The sequence below is a fragment of the Ceratotherium simum genome, chromosome 26, assembly GCF_057802395.1.
Source record: "Ceratotherium simum simum isolate JZ-2026a chromosome 26, ASM5780239v1, whole genome shotgun sequence".
In the NCBI taxonomy this organism is placed as follows: Eukaryota; Metazoa; Chordata; class Mammalia; order Perissodactyla; family Rhinocerotidae; genus Ceratotherium; species Ceratotherium simum.
The window spans coordinates 2,499,410-2,523,424 of record NC_141925.1 but is presented as its reverse complement, the minus strand read 5'-3'; the positions used below and the strand labels follow the sequence as shown (position 1 = coordinate 2,523,424).

The window sequence follows — 24,015 nt, the reverse complement described above, 5'->3', positions numbered from 1 at the left end:
CTCTTCCAAACAACCGCTCCTAAATCCCATGTCTTCTCTCTTGCCTGGCCGAGCCCTCAAATCCTGCTCTGCCTTCTTCCTTCCATCTCCACATATCTCCTACCCCAACACAACTTCCCGAAAGACACCGCCCCACCCCTAATCTCCAGCTCCTCTCTGCCCATGCGGAAGATGACACCATAAAAATGCGTGAAGAAAATGTCAGGGTGCAGAAGCTCTTCTCAACATGACCAAGACAGAAAACAGAAAATAAATACACAGACAGGTTTGACTTTGTAAGAATTTGCAACTTCCACACAAAAACACACACACACAGACTGAAGAGAGAAACTGAAGACAAATGTTTACAAAATATATAACAGAGAAATATTCTTCATATCTATGGCTCTTAAAAGTCAATTTTAAAAAGATGCAAGACATAAAAGAAAAATAGTTAAAGGACACAAAGTACCTCGAAAAAATAAATACAAATGACCAATGAACACAGAAGATATTTGCCTCAACAAGAATACAAAAGCAAATTCACATGGGCCCATTTTTAGAGCATCAAAACACTCAGGCAAGACCACTGGGAAATGGGGTTCTCAGGCACCGCAGACACACAGCCCCGCCTTCTTAAATGTGCACCCCTCACTCCACCTGCCACCCCAAGATTTCACCTTAAAAGAAATATTCAGACAAGTGGGAAAAGCTATGTACAAAGGGTGATTTATGACACCAAAAACTCCAGAACACCCCAACCGTCTCCTCTCAGGGCAGCGGTTATTTAAATCATGGTGAATCCACGCTGGAACACGGATGTGGCATGCCCGGCCCACTGAGCCCCAAGGGCCAGAGCCCTGACAGTCCCAAACCCACTACCCCCCGCCCCGGGCCAACGCCTACCAACACCCATTTCCAGTTGGACCCTTTGCAGAGCGTTAAAGGCTGTTGTGGGAGGCGTGAGGCGGCGCGAAGCCTTTACAAGCAGCGGTGACAAAGACGAGGTGCCTGGCTCTCAGTTTCCCACGTCTCAAGTCCCCATGGGTTCCGCTCTGTGTTTCTAAATGGAGCACTGCTTCTGTCTACAAATTCTTACCAAGGGTTTCCACTGGCCTGCTTCTCCAATAATAACCTCTTCTCATCTTCAGAAAACTGTAAGTCCAGTTCAAAAGAATTAGTGTCCAGGTCATGGATATACTGCTCGATGTTGCTGCCCGCCCTCTGTGGCAGAGCTGCATCCGAGGCAGACAGGGAGTGGGAGGAGGATGACGATGACACCTGCATGCAGCCAAACTGGCTCAGGAGATTGTCGTACTGCACAGAGAAGAAGAAAAAGTGAGAACACTGCCTTCATTCTCCCTGTGGCCCAAAGATCCAGACACACACTGACCTATCTTACACCCAGCAAGCTCACACCCTGAAGGCCCCAAGGCCCCCCTGGGAGATGAGCCACAGAGCTCAGCCCAGCTCTGTTTCTCCTGGTAAGTGTGGGCAGCTGATCTCTCCTCCACTGGACAGCTGGCCACTGAACAGGGCAAGGCTGGATCCTGCCTGGTCTGGATTCCCCTTCTGATGGGAACATCAGAAGATGTTTGCCCCAGAGAAGGGCTAACGTTCAGTCATCATCTCCAGAAGGGGAGACCTGGGACCTGGAACCTACTGACCTCTGCAAGCCCCTATGTTGCCCCGACTAGAGGAGGGGTTGGGACACCTGCCGGGAAGAGGAGGGACAGGATGCGCGTGGCCCCACAGGATCCACCCACAGGATCCACCTCCCAGGCGCAGAGGCTCGGTGGCAAGACCCTTGAAGCTCCGGCGCCCTCTCCTTTGGTCCCTGTGCACTCAAACACTCCTAGGGCCACTGACCAGGCCAGAGAGCCTCCAGCAAAGAGCTGGGGGGAGTGGTCACCCTGGACAGACTGTCCCCCACGGCTGCAGGCCCCACGGCTGCAGGTCCCACGGCTGCAGGCCCCACACCTGAGCCCCACCATGGCTAACAACAAGGGAAAAGAAAAGGTGCCACCAGCAACAGGCGGGAGGATAGTGCAGCACATCCTTCCAAGTCCCCTGTACCTCCAGTAAGGTCCTGGCCACCACCTACAGAGGTCCTGCAGACCCTGTGCCCACCCTCCTCACTTGCTGCCCTGAGCAGCCCTCTCCCACGTGCTCACACAGCACCGACAGCAGCCTCAGCCCCACCTTGCTGGTCCTGGGTGGGAGTGACCCCAGGACACTCCCGAGGCCCCTTTGTCTAAGACCTTGTTGTGGTGCATTCTCCACTTCCTCTCTGAGGACTCTTGGGGCCAAGGCCACCTCTACGTGGCGTCTGTTTACAGAGGCTTCCATGAGGCCCCTGGGTGCCTCAACGAGCCTATGAAGCCAGTGAGATGGCTGTTACCATCAACCCATTTCTGAAATGGGGAAACTGAGGCTCAGAACTGGCCCAAGATTAAACCCAACTGGCCAATACCAAATTCAGAACCAGTCCTCTGCGTCCTTCCAATGCAGTGGCTGCCCTGCTTCCATCGCAGAACTGTAGGGCTTACTAGCTGTTGGCTTACTGCCACAACCACCGGAATCATTTGCTGGGTGATTCCTGTCCTGGGGGCTCCACTGTACTGTTCCCCATGGAAAGCTCCAGATGCTCTATTTCTGCTCTCTACTCTTCTCCCTTTAGCAGCACCTAGTTCAGACCCGCAGCACAAAACCCAGGCCCAGAAACGACATGTGACGAGGGGTGGCACTGGGTTGGAGTGGAAGTGCTCACCAACGCATTGCGAGGAAACTCCTGATCATGCTGGTCCAACATTGACCCTTCTCCAAGGAGCCACACCTGCGCAGCTCACGCAGAGTCCCACCACCAGCATTACCATCAGCCACCAGCGGGGTACCAGGAACACGGAAGAGAACAAAGCACCTGCTCTCGTCATTCCCTGAATAACGACACGCTGCAGCTCCTCGCCCTCAGGGGGAAGCCCCCTTCCTGCTGAAAAAGACACTGGACTCTCCAGGAGCCTCTCTGGAGAGACTGCCCCGCTCCATGATGCGCTGTCAACACCTGCAGGAAGGGAGCGCCTCCTGGAGCAGGTTTCCTCTGTATCTGACATCTTTCCAGGTCCAAGTCTTTTTGAAGGCTCCCTAACTGTCCAAATGCGAATCTGGTGTAGGGAGCTCTGCCTGAGTACTTTCCAAGGCTTTCAAACCACACAGCTTTTCAAGCTGAGGATGAACCATCTAACAAAAAGTAAGCTGTTAACACATGAAGCCAGTTTTAAATCAGCAACACGTAAGTACCAAGAAGCCAGAGGTCTCAACATGGCAAATGCGATGAAACAGCAGACAGAGAGCCTGCAAAAGACACTCCAGTGTGCGCACACACACACACGCCACATGAAGCCGAGCTCCCCGGGCACTGAGAGCCCAGACAACCAGGGCCTACGAGGCTCCTTCAGAGCTTGGCGGGCAGAGCGAGCTGCTTCCCTGGGACACCCCTACCAAAGACACTGGAGCCCCGACCCGGTCCTGCTGGCCATGACTCAGGAATGACATCAGGGCTGAGGATGGCACTGAGGGCCGGCGGAGGGAGTCCTGGGGCTGAGTGCTCTCAGTCTGCATGCATGGAGGCTGGGGACGGCCATGGCCACCGTGGAGGGAAGCAGGTCAGAAGAGCAAGACAGCTCTCTACATCTGGCTCCATTCAAGTCTGTGCACAAAGGATATTTCAGGACAAAAAAGGGGGTGTGTCGCTTACCACAGCAGGCAGGAGACACAGGGAGCTCCTGGTCTCAAAGAGGTGATACCAGTAGTGATTTAACTTAGCTTTAGGTGACTTTTAGATAAAATCTAGAATTCCCCAGTCAACTAAAGTGGGACTCTATATATGATAATTGGCTAGAATAAGCCACAATGACAGAAATCAAACCAGAAGAATGGACTATCTGTGATACTAAAGACACTGGAAATCGTGTTTAGATACGGGAGTCATGGTGGAGGTGATGAGGGAGCAACAGACTGCCCAGCAGTTGATAACTGAAGGTGGCTGATGGGTACCTGCAGCTCACTGTACTCCTCTGTTCCCTTCCATATCTTTCACATCTTCCAAAAGGAAAGCTTCAAGAACAAAGGACACTTAAGACCCTACGTCTGAAGTCAAGCCAGTGACTGCAGCTTCCCAGAAACCCCAGGGTGCCACACCTCTCAGGCCTGTGCCATAGTCTCTACTTCCCTCAGGCACTAAAAGCCGACAGTGACCAGTGTCCACCCTCAATGCCACATCTCCATAACATTCAAAGCAGCAGCACCCTGGGCTTCTCTCGGAAAGATCAGAAACATTCCAGAATGTCTTTAGACACAACACACAATTATAAAGGCGCCAGCCAAAAGCAGAAGACAAGCCCACCAGGAGACTCAGTGTCCAGGGGCCCAGGAGGATGGTGGAGGGTGTTGTTCCCACTGGCTCTAGACTCCTCCCACCCAACATCTAGATCTAGTTCCACCCATTTGGGTGAAAATTAACTAGAGGAAATGAGAAAAAGGGACTTGCCCACTCCAGAGCCTGGTGATCTGCACTTGGGGCAGACGTATAGATGGAAGCCTTACTGGCCCGTCTAGGTGAGAGACTCAGACTTGGGGCCACCACAAAGTGTCCAACTACCAACAGATCTATGCTGGCTTCCCCTTTAGCCACCCATCCTATGAATCGGGGTCCTGTGGCTTGTGGGTACAAACTCCCTGTGCACAGAGGAACCAATTGCACACAGCATGACAAGCAGAACTCATCTCTGCCTGGGCTGTTCCCGACACACGTGAGCCAGCTTACGTTTCCATAGCAGTCTTCGTCATCTTCTGACATGGCTGGTAAGTAAGCTGTGAGCTTTGGAGGCGTCTGATGGTGCAGATTCTCCCACGTGATGGACTCAAAGAATGGATGGGCTTTCAGAGGGCCGTATCCTTCCATTTCTTCACAGCCTAATCGCTTTGTGGCATCTAAAACCTTAAACAAAAGTCGAGACAAGTCAGTGTTAGGGTTAAAAAGTAATTCTGACAAAAAACATTCTTTTTGAGTAGTTCTTTTCAATTTTCACCATCTCCTGGAAATAGGAAGGGCACCATGGCCCATCCACCCGAGCCCACAGCGGACCAGGGACCACAGAGTCACCCTCAGGGGCTCCTTCACTTCTCTCATCTCTGTCCCTTCCCCTCTCACAAGTGAAAATGAATCACAACCTCAAAATTTAATGAACAGCAGCAAGTATTCTTTTAAAATATACAGTTAAAGATCCTAAAACAAACAAACAAAAATGAACTACTGACATTAAGAACAAAGAGAAGGAAGAACTCGTCTGGACGGTAAGCTATCACAGATGGGAATAAAGTGCCCCGTCTCCCTCCAGTGCTTGATCTCAAAGGGTCTCCTCCAGAATTCGGCTGCACACTCACCCCACCCCCAGAGGATCAAGCACAACCCCCCACGGAGGCAGGACCGACCCTGCTCCCCCGAGATCAGTTAAGTGAAGGTCTAGAGCCAAGGCACCTCAGGGGCAGGGATGCTGCAGTTTCTAGAACATAAACGAACACACGTGTCCTGGTAAATCTGTTTACCTTTGTCATATTACCTGGGTTGATCTTTAAAACCTTCACGTAGCTGACTCTAAAGGTGATATTCACAGATGTCACTAAGTAGGATTTACAGCCATCTGCCATTGTAACACACCCAGTTGCTCCATCAAGTAACTTAAAATGCTATGTATGTTGATGAGCAAATGCAAAATGATACAGTAATTTCCTGTCTTTTTAAGGTCAAGAATCAGTCATTTGGAAATTGAAAAGGCCTTATAATGAATGAAATAGAAGATACGAACCTATCTACCACCACTATCACCCCTCAAACACCCTCTGATTAAACACAAGTGCCTCCAGGAAAGCCCCTCTGACCACAGGTCCAGAGGGACTCAGGGTGTGGCTATCAGATCACCTTACCAGAAGAAAATTCAAAATATTTACCAAAAGTTTTTCCACAAGGTCTCTTGCCTTAGGGAAGAATTTCTCAGGAAAGTCATATTCCAACTTAATGATCTTCTGAAATATGAGATACTCGTTTCTGTAAAATAAGAAAAACCATCATTCCAGGCAAGGTCACACAAACCTCCCCAGTGCAGAGCTGTACCTTTCCTGGGACGGTGGTCTCCCTCTCCCCGCAAAGAGCTGCTGTGTTCACTCAAGAATCATCATGAAAGTTCCTCTCCACCTTCGCCCAGACCCTGGGACTGCCCCCTCCCACTTCCCTTGTCAGGCTGCTGTGATGGGCTTGTGGGGGGGGGGGGGGAGAGCAGTCTCTTACCCGGCTCGGAATGGTGGCAGTCCTGCCACAAGCTGGTATATTATGCATCCGAGAGCCCAAAGGTCTGAACTTTAAGGGAGGGAAAAAACAAAGAAGAATGACATTTGTAAAATTTCAGTGACAAGCACATTTCATTCCTATCCCGTCTGTTCACATCACCCTATTTCAGCCTCCAATCTACTTCTCTCCTTTAGAACCACGTCAGTGTGAGGGTGGGAACCTGCTCCAGGCCATTCTCGAGGGGCCTCCCTGGGGACCTGGGCGCAGAGGATGCCACACACAGCAGACACCACTGGACCAGGCCATGCAGCCACCCTCACAGCTCTGGCACCTCCATCAGGGGCTACCAACTTCCTCACAGGCCCAATCTGGTCCTGAAGAGGGAGCAGAAGTCACTCCTGACTACAACAGAAAAGCACCTTCTTCCAGTGCCGGGGGTGGGGGTGAGGGGTGGTTGGGGGGCCTGAAAGGGCTTGTCCATGTCACTGGCAGATTGATAATGCTAAGAATAAACTCAGATTCTCTCATAACTCACTCAGTGTTTGCTCCCAGTACACAGACACAAGCACACGTATGCCAAGGAGCCAAATCAGACAATCCATAGGAAGTGCACAAAGCAAGCTTTCTCCTTCCCTTGTCAGACTCGCTGTGCAAAGCCCTACCCCTCCTTTATAAACATTTTGATTATAGTTTAAAAGAAACACACTGCAGTTCTGAAGTGCCCTAAGTTGTTTCTAGAACCAGCTGGCATGGACCCTGGAGGGGCTGCTCTCCTCGCCCTTGATGTCACCCCCAACCCCGCCCTGCTCTCCTTCATTCTCTTTCCTCAGTGCCATCTCAGAGCTCAGGCTGAGATCCACTTTGCATATTTTATTTCCCCTGGAAGATTTGCATTCTATTCCCAGCTCAGCCCTATGAAAGCACTAAGATGCAACCTCGCCCCACACTGCCAGCTGCCCCTCTCACGCCCTAAATGTATGTAGGGCTCATGAGTTGCTACATACAGTCAGTTTCTGGAAGAGGCCCCAGCCTGGCACTCTGGAAGATGAAATTGTAGGGCATGCTGCAGTGCCGGGGGCTTTGGGTGACAGCTCTGTCCTGGCCACCCTGTCACTGGCACAGCAGCCCCGGCACAGAAGAGGCACTTGATGGAGGTTAAAAATGCAAGAGATCAGCAATCTGAGTCACAACATAGAGATGGAGTGAAGGGCATTTAAAAAATGAATGTCCATTCTACTCAATAAGTAGTTTTTACACTTGGTTTTCTCCACTGTTTGGTCTAGTTAAAATGAGAAGAAAGACACAACAAAGATGCTGACAAAAAAGCATCGGCCTGGGGCCAGCCCCGTGGCTTATGAGTTAAGTGCGCGCTCTACCGGCGGCCCGGGTTCGGATCCCGGGCACACGCCGACGCACCGCTTGTCCGGCCACGCTGAGGTGGTGTCCCACATACAGCAACTAGAAGGATGTACAATAATGACATACAACTATCTACTGGGGCCTTGGGGAGAAAATGGGGGGTAAAAAAAAGGAGGAGGATTGGCAATACACGTTAGCTCAGGGCCGGTCTTCCTCAGCAAAAAGAGGAGGACTGGCAAGGATGTTAGCTCAGGGCTGATCTTCCTCACAAAAAAAAAAAAAAAAGAAAAGCATTGGCCTTTCAGCGTAAAAGCGCCAGAGAGGAGGGGCAGGGCTGTGGGTGGAGCTGCCTCTGCTGCTTTCACGGGTCATCTCCAGGGACTGGGACTGCCAGAACTGGCTTTCAGCTAACTTTTTACTTCTGTGAGTTATCTGAACATTTTATCATCAGCAGGCATCTTATCATTTCAATAATACAATAAAACTAAACGGGGAAGCCAGTGTAACATTTCTGGAAAGCAGGATGTACCAAAGATTTTTAAGATGTGCAGTTAGACTAAGTCACTCTACTTCTTGAAATCCAAACAGAGAACTTGGGGCAGCCCCAGTGCCACCTGGCAGACACCCCATCTTCCCACCAGAGGGGCAGGAATGCCCTACCTCCCCATAGCACACGACACATGGCACACGGCAGGCACGTCAGATTGTGTCAAATAAATGAAAACCACAGCAATGTCCAACAATAAATGAAGAGTTCAATGAACTACAATAAATTCATATGCTGGAAAAGCACACAGATGTTAAAGAGGTCAGCAAATAATTTCAGTGACGTGGGGAAATGTTCATTATATAATTGCAAGAAGCAGGATTCAAAATCGGTTATTCAGTATGACTCCAGTTGTATAGAAATTATGTAAACACATAGAAACACACAGTAAAAGATAACTGGAAAGACAGACCAAATCTACCTGCAACTACAGTGGGTTGGAGACTATGAGTGGTTTTTGTTCTTTCTTTCTCCATATTTTCTAAGAATTCTTTACAATGAATAGGTATTACTTTTAGAATTAAAAAAATGATTAAAAATTTAAAAGCATAAAAAGATACACACTGATGTCTCCCTCACAATCCTGTTCTGATAAGCACTATTACCCATTTCTTGTATATCCTTCTAGAGAGTTTTAAAGGCATGGACAAGTGAATCTGGGTAGACATTCTCCTCACGTTTCCACACAGAAAATGGCCACTCTGAGTCTTCCTTATCTCACTCAGGAGAGCCTGGAGACCCTCCGCCATCAGTGCCGAGGAGCTGCCTCATCCTACGCGCAAACCCCAAGGCAAGGAAGAGCTAGTTCTCAGGCAGCAGCAACGTACACTTTGAGAATCTGGCCAACAGCACACACCACCCCAAGTAGGGTTTCTCAGCCTCAGCACTGGGGACAGCTGGGACTGGTCATTCTTGCTGTGGGGCCCTCTCTGCATCGCAGGATGCTGAGCAGTACCCCCGGCCTCCACCCACTGGATGCCCATAGCACTCCCTCCCCACTCCTGCCAAGTTGTGACACCAAAACTGTGTCCAGACACAGCCAACGTCCCCTGGGGGTCAGAATCACCCCAGCTGGGAAGCCCTGACCTACAATAGTGTCTGTCCCACGCCAAGAGCTCAAAATCTGTTGACTGAATAAGGTTAAAAAAACAAAAACAGGGACTGGCCTGGTGGCGTAGTGGTTAAGTTCACACGCTCCGCTTTGGTAGCCCGGGGTTCGCGGACTGACGCACCGCTTGTCAAGCCATGCTGTGGCGGCATCCCATATAAAGTAGAGGAAGATGGGCATGGATGCTAGCCCAGGGCCAATCTTCCTCAGCAAGAAGAGGAGGATTGCTAACAGATGTTAGCTCAGGACTAATCTACCTCACAAAAAAAAAGCCCTAAGAGTGTGAAGATGCCCAAGTTTAATTTTTCAGAGCATCCTGCCATGCATCATCATGTTCGTGCCCCGGCTCCACCCCCTAAAGAGATTTTTAAAAGCTGTCATGCTCAGAAACACAGAGCTGCCGTCCCCAAAACCATTCACTCCTCCGTCACCTTTGGCACGGTCCCTCTATCACTCTTGGAAGGTGGCTCCTTGCAGCCTGCCAGTGCAGGACACTGACCATGTGGCCCTCTGTCAACTCAAGGCAAGGTGCCAGTGGGCCGAGCGTCTGACTGGCCCAGAGCAGGAAGAATCCAAGGAAAAGCTTTGACCACAGAACTTGTCACCATCTAGAACTGCTCCCCAAACTCTGAAACCCCAGACTCTACTGCCACCTCTCAGTCCTCCATCTGCCTCATACTCACCCAAGACAGCTCTCCAGACTCCTCCCCATTCCTGCCATTGCATCCCCACCTTTCTTTTCTCCATTGCCCAGCTGCCCTGCCGCTGACCTTTCTCCACTCTCCAGACCTCTGTTCCTGCAAGCAGAACCCCAGCCCCTGTGTTCTCTGCATCTGCCCCTGAAATTCTAATTTTCACAAGTGAGGGACATCAAGGCTTTCAACCCTGCAGCTACTCCAGGCCTGTCTCAGATCTGAGAACTGGTTAGGGCTGGCTCATGCTGGCTGGACACCTGCTGGGAAACCAGCTCCATCCCCTCCCACACACTGCCTTCCAGGCCTCTTTCCCACACTCTGCAGAGCCTATTACCTAAACAGCTGACCTACAGCTGCGCCACTGCCAGGCTGCCCACTGAGGCAGCATCGAGGATCCTGGGGCTCTGGGACACAGCAGGAAGCCTCGAGGAAATAATACAGACCTGTCGGCCACACTTCGCCCACTGAATAGCTTGCTGTTCCTAAAGGAACAAGATCACATCTCAAAGCGTAAAGCAAGAACCACCCTAGGAAGTAAAAGTGTAACAATAAGAGCACACAGATTATCAGAGGAAAGACGCCTGTCAGAAGGCAAACGCTAACTTCTTCCCCAGCAGGCTGAGCTGTATAAAGGGCATGAAAGGCACGCTCTTACCTAGTAATGTCACATGAAAAATGGACTTGCTACTTTTGAGACAAGAGAATTAGGGATCAGATGAAAGCAGGTTACCTTTTACAGGCCGATTTCTCTGTGAGCAGCTCTGGAGAAACATACTGGGCTGTTCCTACAAACGAGTTGGCCCTGGCTGATGAGAAGAGGGAAAAGGGAAAAAGGTCATGCAGAGACACAAAACATTCACAATTGTGGACGCTGCACAGTCGGCGTTCACCTATCAGGACATCATGGTTTACGTGGGCATAAACTAGAGCTCTTTGTCAGCACAGCACTGGTCATCTAGAATCGGACTGCACACTCCCAAGAGCCTGCCTTGTCCAGGGCCCTCCCATCCCACCCCCTTCTTAGGCCCTCTCCTCGGAGGGCTGGCTCAAAGGTCACCTGCTCAGTGACACCTGCCCTGACCGCCAGGGCAGCCCCTCCCGACCCCCTCTGCCTCATGTCCTCCTGGCACCTCACAACGACACACTAGAGTCACACTCACCCAGCATTCTGCCAGCTGGGAGCATCTCAAGGACAGGGGTCTTGTCCATTTGGTTCACTGCTGGACTTGTGGTGCCTAAAACAGCCCTGGACACGCAGCAAGCATGCAGTGAACATGCGTAGAATGCAGGAAAGGACTGGATCCCCTGCAGGCTGCGTGCAGAACAAAGATACCCTGTCCTCGTAACCTCAGGGAGGTTAGTGGCTATAAAGAGAATAAAACTCAGGCGTCCTGGCCAGGGACCCTCTGCAACATCCTGCCACCTCTAGTATTGGACTGTGCGATGCAAGGCTCACCAAGTTCAACTGCAGACTTGTAGGGTCGGGCGGCAGCAGGACCCTCTGGCTCCACCCATCACTGGAGAGGGGAGGCACCAACACCCGTGTCACCCCAGTGGCCCCCAAAGATCTCAGGGGCTCATCAGTGGCCATGCAGCCCTGACTGAGGAGCATGGTGGGCACAAGCCAGCCTGCCCCCCAACCCCACTCCTGAGGTGTCCCCCATGGGGTGGCCTCTGGCATCGTGGATGGCACAGCTGCTCTTGGCCTTTCCTCAGGACCAGAGCACACAGGATTGGGGATTCTTGTGTGCGAGTCCCACTGTCTGAGAGCAAATCACTTCTCTACAGAGTGTATGAAATGCTGCATCACCTCCAACAATGCCCTGGTGATACCCCACATCAGTTGCAGCAGCCGGCCTCCCATGACCCTCCACGCTGGCACTGTGTAACCAGCACTCTGTGATCTGCTCTGAAGAGCCGGCGGCAAGGCTCTGATCCCGCTCAGAGAGGCTAGCCGAGGAGACCGCCTTTCCCACCAACACATCTCAGCATGGCCCCATCTCCTACCCTGGCAACCCCCAGCAGACAGGAGACATAGCACTATGGTTTAACATCATTTTGCTCCAGACAAGTAGGTGCCTTTTACCTCACCTGACCCTTCTGCAGATCAAGCTGTCCTTTTCCTCAATGTCTTTAATAATCTGCGCTAGAAATTATTAGTCCATAAGGACAATTTTCCTGAACTAACCGGAAAAGTGTACCAGGTAAAACATTACACCAATACACCTACCACATAGAGGCCTCTGGCCCTTCAGGACCAATCACCTGAAATCAAGCAACACTAAAAACAGGGACAGGCCCCACAAAGGGTCCTGCCCATTGGGCTCACTGACAGGTGTCAGCATTCCTCTAGGCAGGGTTCTCAGCTGGGGACAACCGGGCCCCCCCAGGGGACATCTGGCAATGCTTGGAGACATTTCTAGCTGCCACAACAGAAGCAGGAAAGGGCTACTATCATCTAGTGGGTAGAAGCCAGGGATTCAGATGACCACCCTGCAGGGCACCAGACAGCCCCACAGCCGAGAACTCTCCAGCCCCAAATGTCTCTGGGGGCTCAGCTGAGAACCACAGGCGGCCTCCGTGCAGCCTCACTGGGACAGTGCTCTCCACAGGCACCAGCACCTACCCTCCAAAGACAGGGCCCTAACCACAGTAGGAGCAGGCAGCTTGGTTCTGGAACATTCTGGAGGAGGGGGAGCTGGGGAAGGGAGGAAGGTTGCAAGTCCTTCCTGTGTCTTTCCTTCTCAAAATCAACCACCCTGTGACATGCACGCTCCAGTGTCGGGGAAGCACGTTTCTCTTCCAGCATTGACTAAAGGCTCTGCACTGGGCACCTTGGCTTGGGCCTGACTCAGAAATAACCTGACATCAGGGTTACAGCTACCTGCAGTACACAATAGACCCATGTTTTGTCTGTCTACAAAATTCTGTAGAGTATACAGCTATAAATAACACAATACATGAATTAAAATGCAAAAGGAGGGGCCAGCCCGGTGGCATAGTGGTTAAGTTCAGCGCGCTCTGCTTCAGCAGCCTGAGTTCACGGGGTCAGATCCTGGGCGCAGACCTATACCTCTTATCAAGCCATGCTGTGGCAGCAAACCACCTGACAAAATAGATGAAGATTGGCACAGATGTTAGCTCAGGGCCAGTATTCCTCAAGAAAAAAAGAAGATGACTGGCAACAGACGTTAGCTCAGGGCTAATCTCTCTCACCAAAAAAATAAAAAATAAAAAATAAATAAAATAAAATGCAAAAGGAACCCAAGGCCCACAGCCACATCAGTTCAGCCTGCACTGGTCTGCACTGAGACAGGCCCACTGGACATGGTGGCCACTGCATCCTCACCTGCCACTCCCGGACTACCCTACAGCCAGAGGGGCTCCCCATGGAGGAGACTTCCTCCAAGGGCAGATGCCCAGGAAGAAAACACAGACAGGGTCAAGTGCTGCCTCTTTCCATTTTTCCCCAGACATGGTTTCTGTCCTCCTCTGTACTCCAAGGCGGGATCCTGTGTACTGCAGCCCTGGAGCCAAGAGGAGCCCCCAGGGGGAGGCAAGAGAGCAGGAGAGAAATGAGAGTTATTCCCCCTGTGCCCCCAAATGCCGCACCCTCTCCCCCTACAGTGACCCCCCCCCAGTCCCTCCCACCTGCCTCCTGAGGACTGAAGGGCTCACAGTCCCATTGCAGGGATCCAGCCCTGTTGCTTCCTCTGCCCTGCTCTCCCTAACTGGTCCCCTCAGTAAGTAATTTTCCTGTAACAACTGTGGCCACATTTGCATCTTGCCAGGACCTGACTGATACTGCCAAGAACACAGAGGTGATACTTGAGAAGAAAAAAAATAAACCAAGAGCCAAAATCAAATGAAACTATTCAACCCTGCAGTGAATCAAAGAAATGCAAATGAAAACATGATAGCCTATCAAATCAGCAAAGATAAAAAAGAAGGAAAATACACAGTGTTGGCAAGGATTTGAGGAAACACTCACACTGCTACCAGTGGAAGCACGAAATGGTGTACCCTTGGGGGGCCAATTTTCCTACAAACGTCAAAAGCCATACAGAACAGGCTTGCCCTCTGACCCAGCAATTCCATTTCTGGCACATGATCCTTAAGGACAGACCCAGCACTAACAGCAGGACGACAAGGTGGATCCACCAGTGGGCTGGGATCTACACTTGATACTTCACTGCCTGTTCAGTGTCTCCACTCTTCACGGTCATCACACCCCGCTTCTGTGATTTCTATTTTTTTTAAATGCTATTATTAAAAGTTCTATAAAAATATTTTTATATGGAAAGACGTATACTATGCATAATTAAATAGTTCAGGCTATCAAACAGTACGTAGAGGTGTTTGTGCTTTTAAACAGCTACGTTACACACAAAACAAAGTCTAAAGGATATATACCCGCCACTACATAGCTGGGCTTTAAACAGTGAATCATGATGTCATTAGGACTGTGTTGTTGTTGTTGTTGTTGTTTTAAGCTTTCTGGGCCTGGGTCTGCTTGTCTCCCATAACCGCTGCTGCTTCTTCTTCCCCAGGAGCCTGTGCCCACCTTCTTAAAGGTGAGACTCCAAGTCCCTGGGGATGTGTGAAGTCACCACATTGGAAAGAAGCTCTGTTAGTCCAGAGATGAATGACTCCTCTGGAGTGTGGAAAAGAATATGACTGACCTCAGAATGATGTTCTAAAGGCATAAACTAAAATATACAGGAGTAAAAATGATGAAAGTATCAAAATACTAAAGTAATAAATATGTGATGTAACAATATAACGTTTTCCTTTTTTTTTTTTTTTTATAATTTTATTTATTTATTTTTTTCCCCCCAAAGCCCCAGTAGACAGTTGTGTGTCATAGCTGCACATCCTTCTAGTTGCTGTATGTGGGGCGCGGCCTCAGCATGGCCGGAGAAGCGGTGCGTCGGTGCGCGCCCGGGATCCGAACCTGGGCCTCCAGCAGCGGAGCGCGCGCACTTAACCGCTAAGCCACGGGGCTGGCCCCATATTTTCTTTATTAATGCACTAAATAACAAGCCCTGGCAGCTGGTCTAACAATACAGTAATTCTGAAGTAGTGGCAAGCATAAACAATAATCAAGAATCTGTGACAATTGTAACAGGACACGAAGACATTTGTGATTTCTCCTGAAGACACAGACATTTGTTGCCTATCTTCATAACTGAAGGAAATGTTCAATTTTACTGCATGGTCAGTGAAAATAAGTAATGTTCTCCTCCCCAGCTGCATGGATGGCCAACTTCTTTTTTTTTTTTTTTTTTTTTTAAAGATTTTATTTATTTTATTTTTTCTCCCCAAAGCCCCAGTGGATAGTTGTATGTCGTAGCTGCACATCCTTCTAGTTGCTGTATGTGGGACTTGGCCTCAGGATGAACGGAGAAGCGGTGCCTCGATGCGCACCCGGGATCCGAACCCGGGCCACCAGCATCGCAGCGCGCGCACTTAACCACCAAGCCACAGGGCCGGCCCTGGATGGCCAACTTCTATCTGTGACACCAGAATAAGAGCCCCAGAGAGAGCATTAGAAAACCACGGAGATAAACTAGTTACCTCCCCCTGGAAGTTCAGAGATTAGCCAAAGGTCAAACTTCTCCAACTATTGGAAAACTAGGCCCAGAACTCACCACTGGCCAACACTGCCTCCTCCATGCCACTGACCCACTCAACAGCAGGCCACAGGGTCAGGGTAAAGGAGAAGGGTCTTGGGCTGGCTTGTTGTCTCCACCTTCAAAGTAGTTCAAGGAAACTGATCAGCATCCTGGACTGTGGCCCACTCTGGCCACCACGGACCTGCAAGTCAGTCTCTGAGGTGCCAGTGGGGAAGGAGGGACCTGAAGAAGTGTTCCCGAGGTCAGAAGACACCCACACTCTCTTCAAAGCCGAAAGTGCAGACTGCTAGTGTTTTACAGCAAACACTCCACAAAATACGCTTACCTCTTGGACAGAAGATAAGCAAACTGAATACAGCAACACATAAAACGGAGTATGCACCATGACCAAGTGGGATTTATCCCAGGAATGCAAAGACAGCTCAACATATAAAATCAATCAATGTATTACACCATATCATTAGAATAAAGGACAAAAACCACACAATCATCTCAATAGATGCAGAAAAAGCATCTAACAAAAATTTAACGCTCCTTCATTATAAAAATATGTGACAATGGGACCAGCCCGGCGGCATAGTGGTGAAGTTTGAGCGCTCCGCTTCGGCGGCCCAAGGTTCACAGGTTTGGATCCCGGACACGGACCTACACACAACTTATCAAGCCATGCTGTGGCAGGAGTCCCACATAAAGTAAAGGAAGATGGGCACGGATGTTAGTCCAGGGCCAATCTTACTCAGCAAAAAGAGGAGAATTGGCAACAGATGTTAGCTCAGGGCTAATCTTCCTCATCCCAAAAAAAAAAAAAAAAAAAGTGACAAACTAGAAACAGGAGGGAACTTCCTCAACCCGATAAAGGCATCTATGAAAAACCCACAACAAACATCACACTCAATGATGAAAGACTTGAAGCTTTCCCCCCAAGATCAGGAACAAGACAAAGATACCCACTCTTGCCATTTCTATTCAACATTGCACTGGAGGTTCTAGCCAGGGCAATTAGGCAAGAAAATGAAAGAAAAGGCATCTAGATCGGAAAGGAAGAAGTGAAACTATCTCTACTCACAGATGACAAGATCTTGTACCTAGAAAGTCCTAACGAATCCACTAAAAACTATTACAACTAATGAACAAGTCCAGCCAGGTTGCAGGACACAAGATCAATATACACAAATCAACTGTATTTCTATACACTTGCAATGGACAATCTGAGAACGAAATCAAGAAAACAGTGCATTTACAACAGCCTCAAAAATAAAATACTTAGTAATAAATTTTAACAAAAAAGTGCAAGCTTATACACTGAAAACTACAAAAGATTTCTGAAAGAAATTACAAAAGATCTAAAGAAATAAAAAGGCATCCCATGTTGAAGGATCAGAAGACTTAATACTATTAAGACAGCAACACTTCCAAACTGATCTACAGATTCAGCATAATTACCATCCAAATCCCAGCTGGCTTTCACTTAGCACAAAGATTTCAATGTAACAGAACTTCGTTCCTGTTTAAGGCTGAATAATATTCCATTGTATGGATGGACCACCTTTTGTTTATCCATTCATCAGTCAGACAATTGAGTTGTTTCTAATTTTTGGCTATTATGAATAAAGCTGCTAGGAACATTCATTTATAACTTTTTATGTGAACATCTTTTCAATTCTCTTGGATACATGTCTAGAAGCAGAATTGCTGAGTTATAAGATAACTATGTTTAACCTTTTGAGGAACTGCCAGACTGTTTTCCAAAGTGACTGCACCATTTGACATTCCCACTTGCAGAGTATCAGGGTTTCAATTTCTCCACATCCTTGCTAAAACTTGTTATCATCTGTCTTTTTGATCATAGCCATCCCAGTGAGTATGAAGTGGTATCTCATTGCGATTTTGATTTGCATTTCCCCAACGACTGTTGAGCATCTTTTCATGTGTTTATCGACCACCTGTTTATCTTTTTGGGAGAAATGGCTATTCAGACCTTTTACCCATTTTTTAATGGGCTTTTTTAAAAAAATTATGAGTTCTTTATATATTCTGGATACAAGTCCCTTATCAGATATATGATTTGAAAGTATTTTTTCCTATTCAGTGGGTTGTCTTTTCACTTTCTTAATGGTATCACAGCATAAAAGTTTTAAACTTGATATAGTCTGATTTATCTATTTTTCCTTCTGTTGCTTGTGCTTTTGGTATTATGTCTAAGAAGCCATCGCCCAACCCAAGGTCATGAAGATTTACTCCTCTGCTTCCTTCCAAAAGTATTATAGTTTTAGCTTCTACATTCAGATCTCTGATCCATCCAAGTTAACATCTAAGTTAACTTTTGTGTATGCTGTGAGGTAGGGGTAATAATGTTTTTGATGAATTGGTCATTATTGGAGGATGATGGTGAACCAATTCACAGTTTTCAAAAGTGGCAGGGGGGAAAAAAAGCAAGCATTTATCCTGTTTTTCCTCCATAATCGATACCACTAGTTAACCAAATAGTTGCTGAGGGGAAGTTTCTCTTTAAAGAAGAATTCCAGCTCATGAATGAAAAAATTAGACTAAGATCATTCTGCATTCTCTAACAAATTACTGGATCTAGGCCATTATGGCTTTAAAGGGGTGTTGACATCAGACAGAGAGAGATGACCAGATGTTATGTGTTTCCTAGTGAAGAACACACCACCACCAGCCTTTGGTGCCAGAGGATTCAAGTGGAATGTGATCAAGCGGCCAGATCCAACTCCCAACTTACAAAAGGTACAGATGGGGGAGCAGCATGTTACATGACTCCACAGAAACACAATCAGCAAGCTCTGGGAAACTCGATAAGACAAATGACCTGGTTTCTTTAACAGATGGCAAGGGAAAAGATAAGGAAGGGAAGCTATAGATTAAGACAAATTAGCTAAACTCAATATGGGAACTTCATTTGAATCCTGATTCAAGCAAACAACAACCAAAAAATTATAATGACTAGAAATTTAACAATGACTGAATATTGGAATATTAAGCAATTATTCTTAATTTTTTATGTATAAAAATGGTATGGTATATTTATGTTATTTTTTTTAAAGTTTTATATTTTAATATTAAATAGTAAAATATTTACAGGGAAAACAAATCGATGATGGTGGGAACCAGGTCATATCTATGGTTTGAATTTTTACAAAAAGCAGACACTCTGTTTAAAAAATGACAAAAACACTCCATGCATCATAGCTATGACTACACAAGTACCAATACTGAAAAGACCAAAGTAAACCAGTTCTCGATGGTTAAGAGTTGTGTTGGTGGTCTAAGTATAGGGACTCGACTCTAGCATGGGAAGGAGCGGGGAGAGGGTAGTGGTCCTGCCCTTGCTAGAATGTTGGCAAGGCAGAGGCACTGTGAGAGGGTCTCGAGTCCACAGCACACCGGGAGGGGGAGTTGACGCTGGTCTGAGGGTCTGGACGAGGGCCATCCATAGAGGGGCCACGCAAAGAAGGTGCAGATGGAGTGACAGAAGTGATTTAGATTCTGAAGCCTCCCCGCTCCATTCCCTCTCCAGCCATCCCCCACCCCACACATTGGGGTGAGTGGAGCCTCCATACCTGGCTGCATACCAGAAAGGCCTGCACAGCTCAGAACACAGGTTTCCAGACACAAACCCCAAGTCTGAACCTCTGGGGCACCCCAAGCTCCCCAAGCTTCTTGCAAAGAGGGAAAAGGCCAGGGACATAGTCACAGACAAGGGCTTACTCCATGTGATTAAGCTGCCCTCCCCTGGATATATCTGTGGGACCCTTGTGCACAGCTAGAAGTCACAAGTCCTCTGTGCCAGCACAGAAAGTCCTTGTCAATCTCACATGCCTTCAACAGCTGCCCTGCTGTCTCCCACCTCGGCCCCTCCCAGACACAGGGGCCACTCCAACCCAACAGACAGCAGCAAGAGAGAGATGCAGGCCTCACCCACTTCCAGGATCAACCCACTGTGACAGAGGTCAGTGAGGACGAACAACCTGCCTCTCACTAGGAGGAGGGCAAAACATGCTCACTGCACAGCTGAGAAACCTGGGGCTTGTTCCCACCAACACTTTCCTTCTGGAACCTTTAAAGTGTTTTAGGGAAACTAACTCTGCACAAAAGTTAGAAAGAGCAAATGTAGTAGGTAAATTCTAAGATTCTGAAGTACTTCAAACACAAAATTAGAGTAAGTCAATAAAATGAATCATTTACATAATTATATATTGTTTTCCCTTTTTCTCTAAGAAGGGAAAAAAAAAGTCAACTCATCTATATATACAAGCAATTCTCCCTCGTTTACAATGTAAGGACTTTTAGCCTCCTGCTTCCAGAAAGAAAGAAAAGTAGGTTTATTTCACTTTTTCGCCAACGTATTTAAATTCTTATTTTTTTTTTTTTTAAAGATTTTATTTATTTATTTTTTCCCCCCAAAGCCCCAGTAGATAGTTGTATGTCATAGCTGCACATCCTTCCAGTTGCTGTATGTGGGACGCGGCCCCAGCATAGCCGGAGAAGTGGTGCGCGCCCGGGATCCGAACCCGGGCTGCCAGCAGCGGAGCGCATGCACTTAACCGCTAAGCCACGGAGCGGGCCCAAAATTCTTATATTTTTTTAATGGCTACAGGGCAACAGGACTAGCCTGTGCCAAATAGATTCTGAAGAACATGAAGGAAAAAAGGACAGAGCAGACCCCAAGGTGGGTGGCTCCCAAGGCTGAATGGGGGCCCCATGGCAGACAGCGGCTTGTCTCAGTGGGAAGTTGCACATGAGACGAACAGCAGCCTAACAAGAACACTCGGGACACAGCAGTTCCTGTGTGGGTCACCTCCGTCAGGGACAATGCTTACGGATGCAGATTATACCATCTCCATAAAAACATGGTTCCCAGCCAATAACATGTTACTATGGAATAGGAATGAATCAAATAGATCAAGATTTCGGGGCATCTCACAAGCGCCAGGAGGACTCCCCAGACTTTGTGCATCTCCAGGCGGGAGGCTGCTCACCCTCAAAGCCTGGTGGGGGGCGGGAGGCTACAAAGGGCAGGTGAGTGGTGCCAGGACTAAGGCTTCTTGAGAAATACATCAAAAAACTTGATTGAAAGTTGTTTCAGCCCCAAAAGGGCAGTGCTTTAGGATTCTCAGAGAAGTTCCCAAATCCAAGACGTAGTCTTGGTGATCCAGAGAGCGTCTGCACGAGGTTAAAGCACTAACTGATAGAATCTTCACAAGAACCCTCAGTTTGAAAACACGGGGCTGGAAAAACACCCAGAAAAGGAAGATAAGGAACCCCTGGCGGCCCAGCTAGGCACGGCCAGGCGCCTCCCAGCAGTGAGATTTGCATCTCCGCCAGTGCACGGCCAGGAGGAGCGGACCCCAGGCATTAGCCCAGGGGCTGCCCAACATGCTGTCGCTAAACAGGCCACAACTTCAGCCCAAGGCAGAGAAGACTGGCCCAGCTGAGCTCGAGGGCTCCTCTGAAGAGCCAGGCTCCCCACCACCACTGTGCTGTGCTCACAGTTCCCCTTTTCCGTCTGAGAGCAGCTGTAGCAAAGTGGGTGCTTCTCTCTGAATCTTTCTTCCGCCAACAAACCCTGTACTCACACCCAGCATATCCATTTCCCCCTGTGCTTTCACCAAGGTCCTTCTCTGAAAGGTACCTACAAGCCCCAGCAGAGGTGCGTGCACTGCACAGGGGTCCCCACAGCAGCCTCTTGGGTCAGGGTGGCTCTGATGGTCACACTTGTCCCCAGACCCAAGGTTCATTTTCAAGGTCACTTAACTCACACAGCAGCCTTCAGCTTCCCCCAAACCTCACCATAAATGGTTCTATCTTCTCTCTACGCCAACACTTGCAAACAGATTTTAGAAATTAAATTGCCATTCTTTATACCCCCAGAGGCTTATGATTTCTATCCAACAACACCTGAAGGGTAGCGAGACCCAGCAGAGAAGCCCCCGGCTAGCTAAGACACCCAGGGCACTCTTCTGGCCCAAGTGGACTGTCAGCAACTCCTCCTCAGGCGATGAAGCTGTCACAATACATAATCCAATGACAGGAATTACCCTAGGGGAACAGTGATTAGCAGTGTTTGCAATTATAAATGTGCACTTGACCAGCAAGTAAAAATCAGCTCCCACTCGTTCTGTGATCTTGCAGAATCTCACTATAATGGGCGTGCCTGGGCCACCATTGGCAGCTGCACACAGGTGATAGACCGAAAGACAGCGGGCACTAGGATATAGGGACAGTGCTCCCCTAGTTACAATCTGCAGTGCTATTCAACAGGAAGAGCTGGGAGCTGACCGAATGGACCCCACATCTCTGCATGGGGGACCAGGAACAAACACGGCACCCCAGCATCTTCAAGAAAGATGACTAGGGAGAATGGGCCTCAGCAGGCACTCATGAACCTGCGACAACAACATGCAGAGAGCACCTGGCAATCTAGCACCACCCCCGCCCCCCGCCCCCAAGGCCGAGCAGACCAACCACAGGCAGCCTAGGAAGCCCCCTCCCTACACCCACTAGACGAGACCCACAGTGCCAGGGCACCCCCTGTGAAAGCTCTGGCATCTATTGCTCAATAACAAAGTATTACAAACACCTGTCATTAACGATGAACACAATGCCATTCAACACATTTCTGAGAAGCTAGTTTTGATCTAAGCCCTGAGCCAGGATCTACTGGAAAGAAAGCTCTCACACACCTTGTTTACTCTCAGGGGATAATACTTTTGCAGTTCCAAAATCTGTGATCTGGATGTGCATATCTTCATTTAACAAAATGTTTTCTGGTTTCAGGTCCCTGTGAAAGCAGATTTTTTACACTTGAGATTAAATATTTAAAACACTAACATTATTACATACTCTAAATTTTGCTGAAAACAAAATGAACTGATTAATACTTATAATCTTTACAGACTAACAACCAAGAATGCAATTCTAAAGTTCACACTGAACAAACATCAATTGCATACAATGAGACATTCAAATTACATCACTTCATAACTGTATATCATTTTAATAAATTTTTTATTGAAGTAAAATCTATCATTTTAACCCATAAAATACAGACCTTTTAAACCTACTGTGGTAATCATTTCACAATATATGTAAATCAAACCACTGTGCTGTACACCTTAAACTTATACAGTGATGGATGTCAATTATTGCTCAATAAAACTGGAAAAAATGGTTAAAACAGTAAATTTTATGTCATGTGCATTTTACCACAATAAAAAAAATCAGTAAGAAAAAAAAAGAGCTTATACAAACACTTTCAATTTGACTTTATCAGAAAGTCATGGAAAATGAGACCAGAAGTAAGTACACACGAAAACTACAAGTGACAAAATAAAAGCCCCAGTCAAATGGCTAAGAGCTGCTAGCCTGGCAAAAAAGGCAGCCGACCAAACTCCTCTGACATCGAAAGGTCCAGAAGCCTCTCAACGTCAGGTGACGTGGACCCCACGCCTCCATGAAATGCAGCCGAGCTGAGCCCAGGCTGTGAGCAAAGTCTGCCGGGCCACTCAGTACCTGTGGACGACGCCCCTGCCGTGCAAGTACTCCAGAGCGGACACCATCTCGGCCGTGTAAAATCGGGTGCATGTCTCATCGAAAGAACCAATTTTGCGAATGTATTTAAGTAGCTCTCCGTTTTTGGCATAACTAAGGCCAAAATCTAAATATTGCTTAGTTAAGGAAGAGTGCAAAAGTCATTTTTTCAAACTGACCTTAACAGCCCAACAGGAATTTTTTTAATTAATGAAAACTGAAGGTACCTGTGGCCCGAGACAGCTGCCTCTCTTCGAGTCAGACTCTGCTATGGTCAGAACCACGGCTGCTGGGCCAGAATCCCAGGCCCCTGCTCCAGGGCCAGGCCCCAGTGTCGGTTTTGCGCCAAGAACACAATGACACAAGCCTCTCAGCCCAAACGCCTCGTCTGGATCCCTCCATCCCCAGACGACACCCATGGGCTCAGTGAAGGGAAGCTGCTAGAGATGGCGGTCAGGGCCTGCCTCTTCCCAGGCTTCAGCAAAGGGAGTTAGGGGGTCTCCATCACAATATAGCCTCCAAACCTGTACCACAACATGTACACAACATGTACTGAGCACTGACTGCCTTCCACGTGCTGTGCTGAGTCAATTTATGTAAAAAGTTCCTCAAATGAATGCTCCTTTCCAAGTATAAAGTGACAAGTTTTGTAAGAGAAATGCCATTTTATTAACTTCCTCACTCAATCTATTTATGGGGCACCCACTGGGGAGAGACTCAAGGAACACAGTGACCTTTCCCTCCGACAGCACTGCGGTGTGATGTTTTATTTCTATTCTCCCTTTTCCAAAGAAGATTAA

At 48.2% G+C, this 24,015-nt stretch overlaps 1 protein-coding gene across 5 annotated transcripts in view; it reads right to left on the bottom strand.

The window, feature by feature from the left end:
- Positions 1 to 24,015, bottom strand: part of PDPK1 (3-phosphoinositide dependent protein kinase 1) — a 78,216-nt gene that overhangs the window by 15,474 nt on the left and 38,727 nt on the right. For 4 of the 5 annotated variants that reach the window (XM_087449467.1, XM_087449465.1, XM_087449468.1 and 1 more), the window contains 6 exons: positions 22,369 to 22,466; positions 10,762 to 10,837; positions 6,323 to 6,391; positions 5,986 to 6,082; positions 4,802 to 4,975; positions 1,079 to 1,296 (listed from right to left, as the gene is read on the bottom strand). In XM_087449467.1, coding sequence (XP_087305593.1) covers positions 1,079 to 1,296; positions 4,802 to 4,975; positions 5,986 to 6,082; positions 6,323 to 6,391; positions 10,762 to 10,837; positions 22,369 to 22,466 — 732 coding nt within the window. Of the gene's footprint in view, positions 1 to 1,078; positions 1,297 to 4,801; positions 4,976 to 5,985; positions 6,083 to 6,322; positions 6,392 to 10,761; positions 10,838 to 22,368; positions 22,467 to 23,197; positions 23,343 to 24,015 lie in introns of all 5 variants that reach the window. The other variant, XM_004438154.3, reaches the window with a different exon arrangement.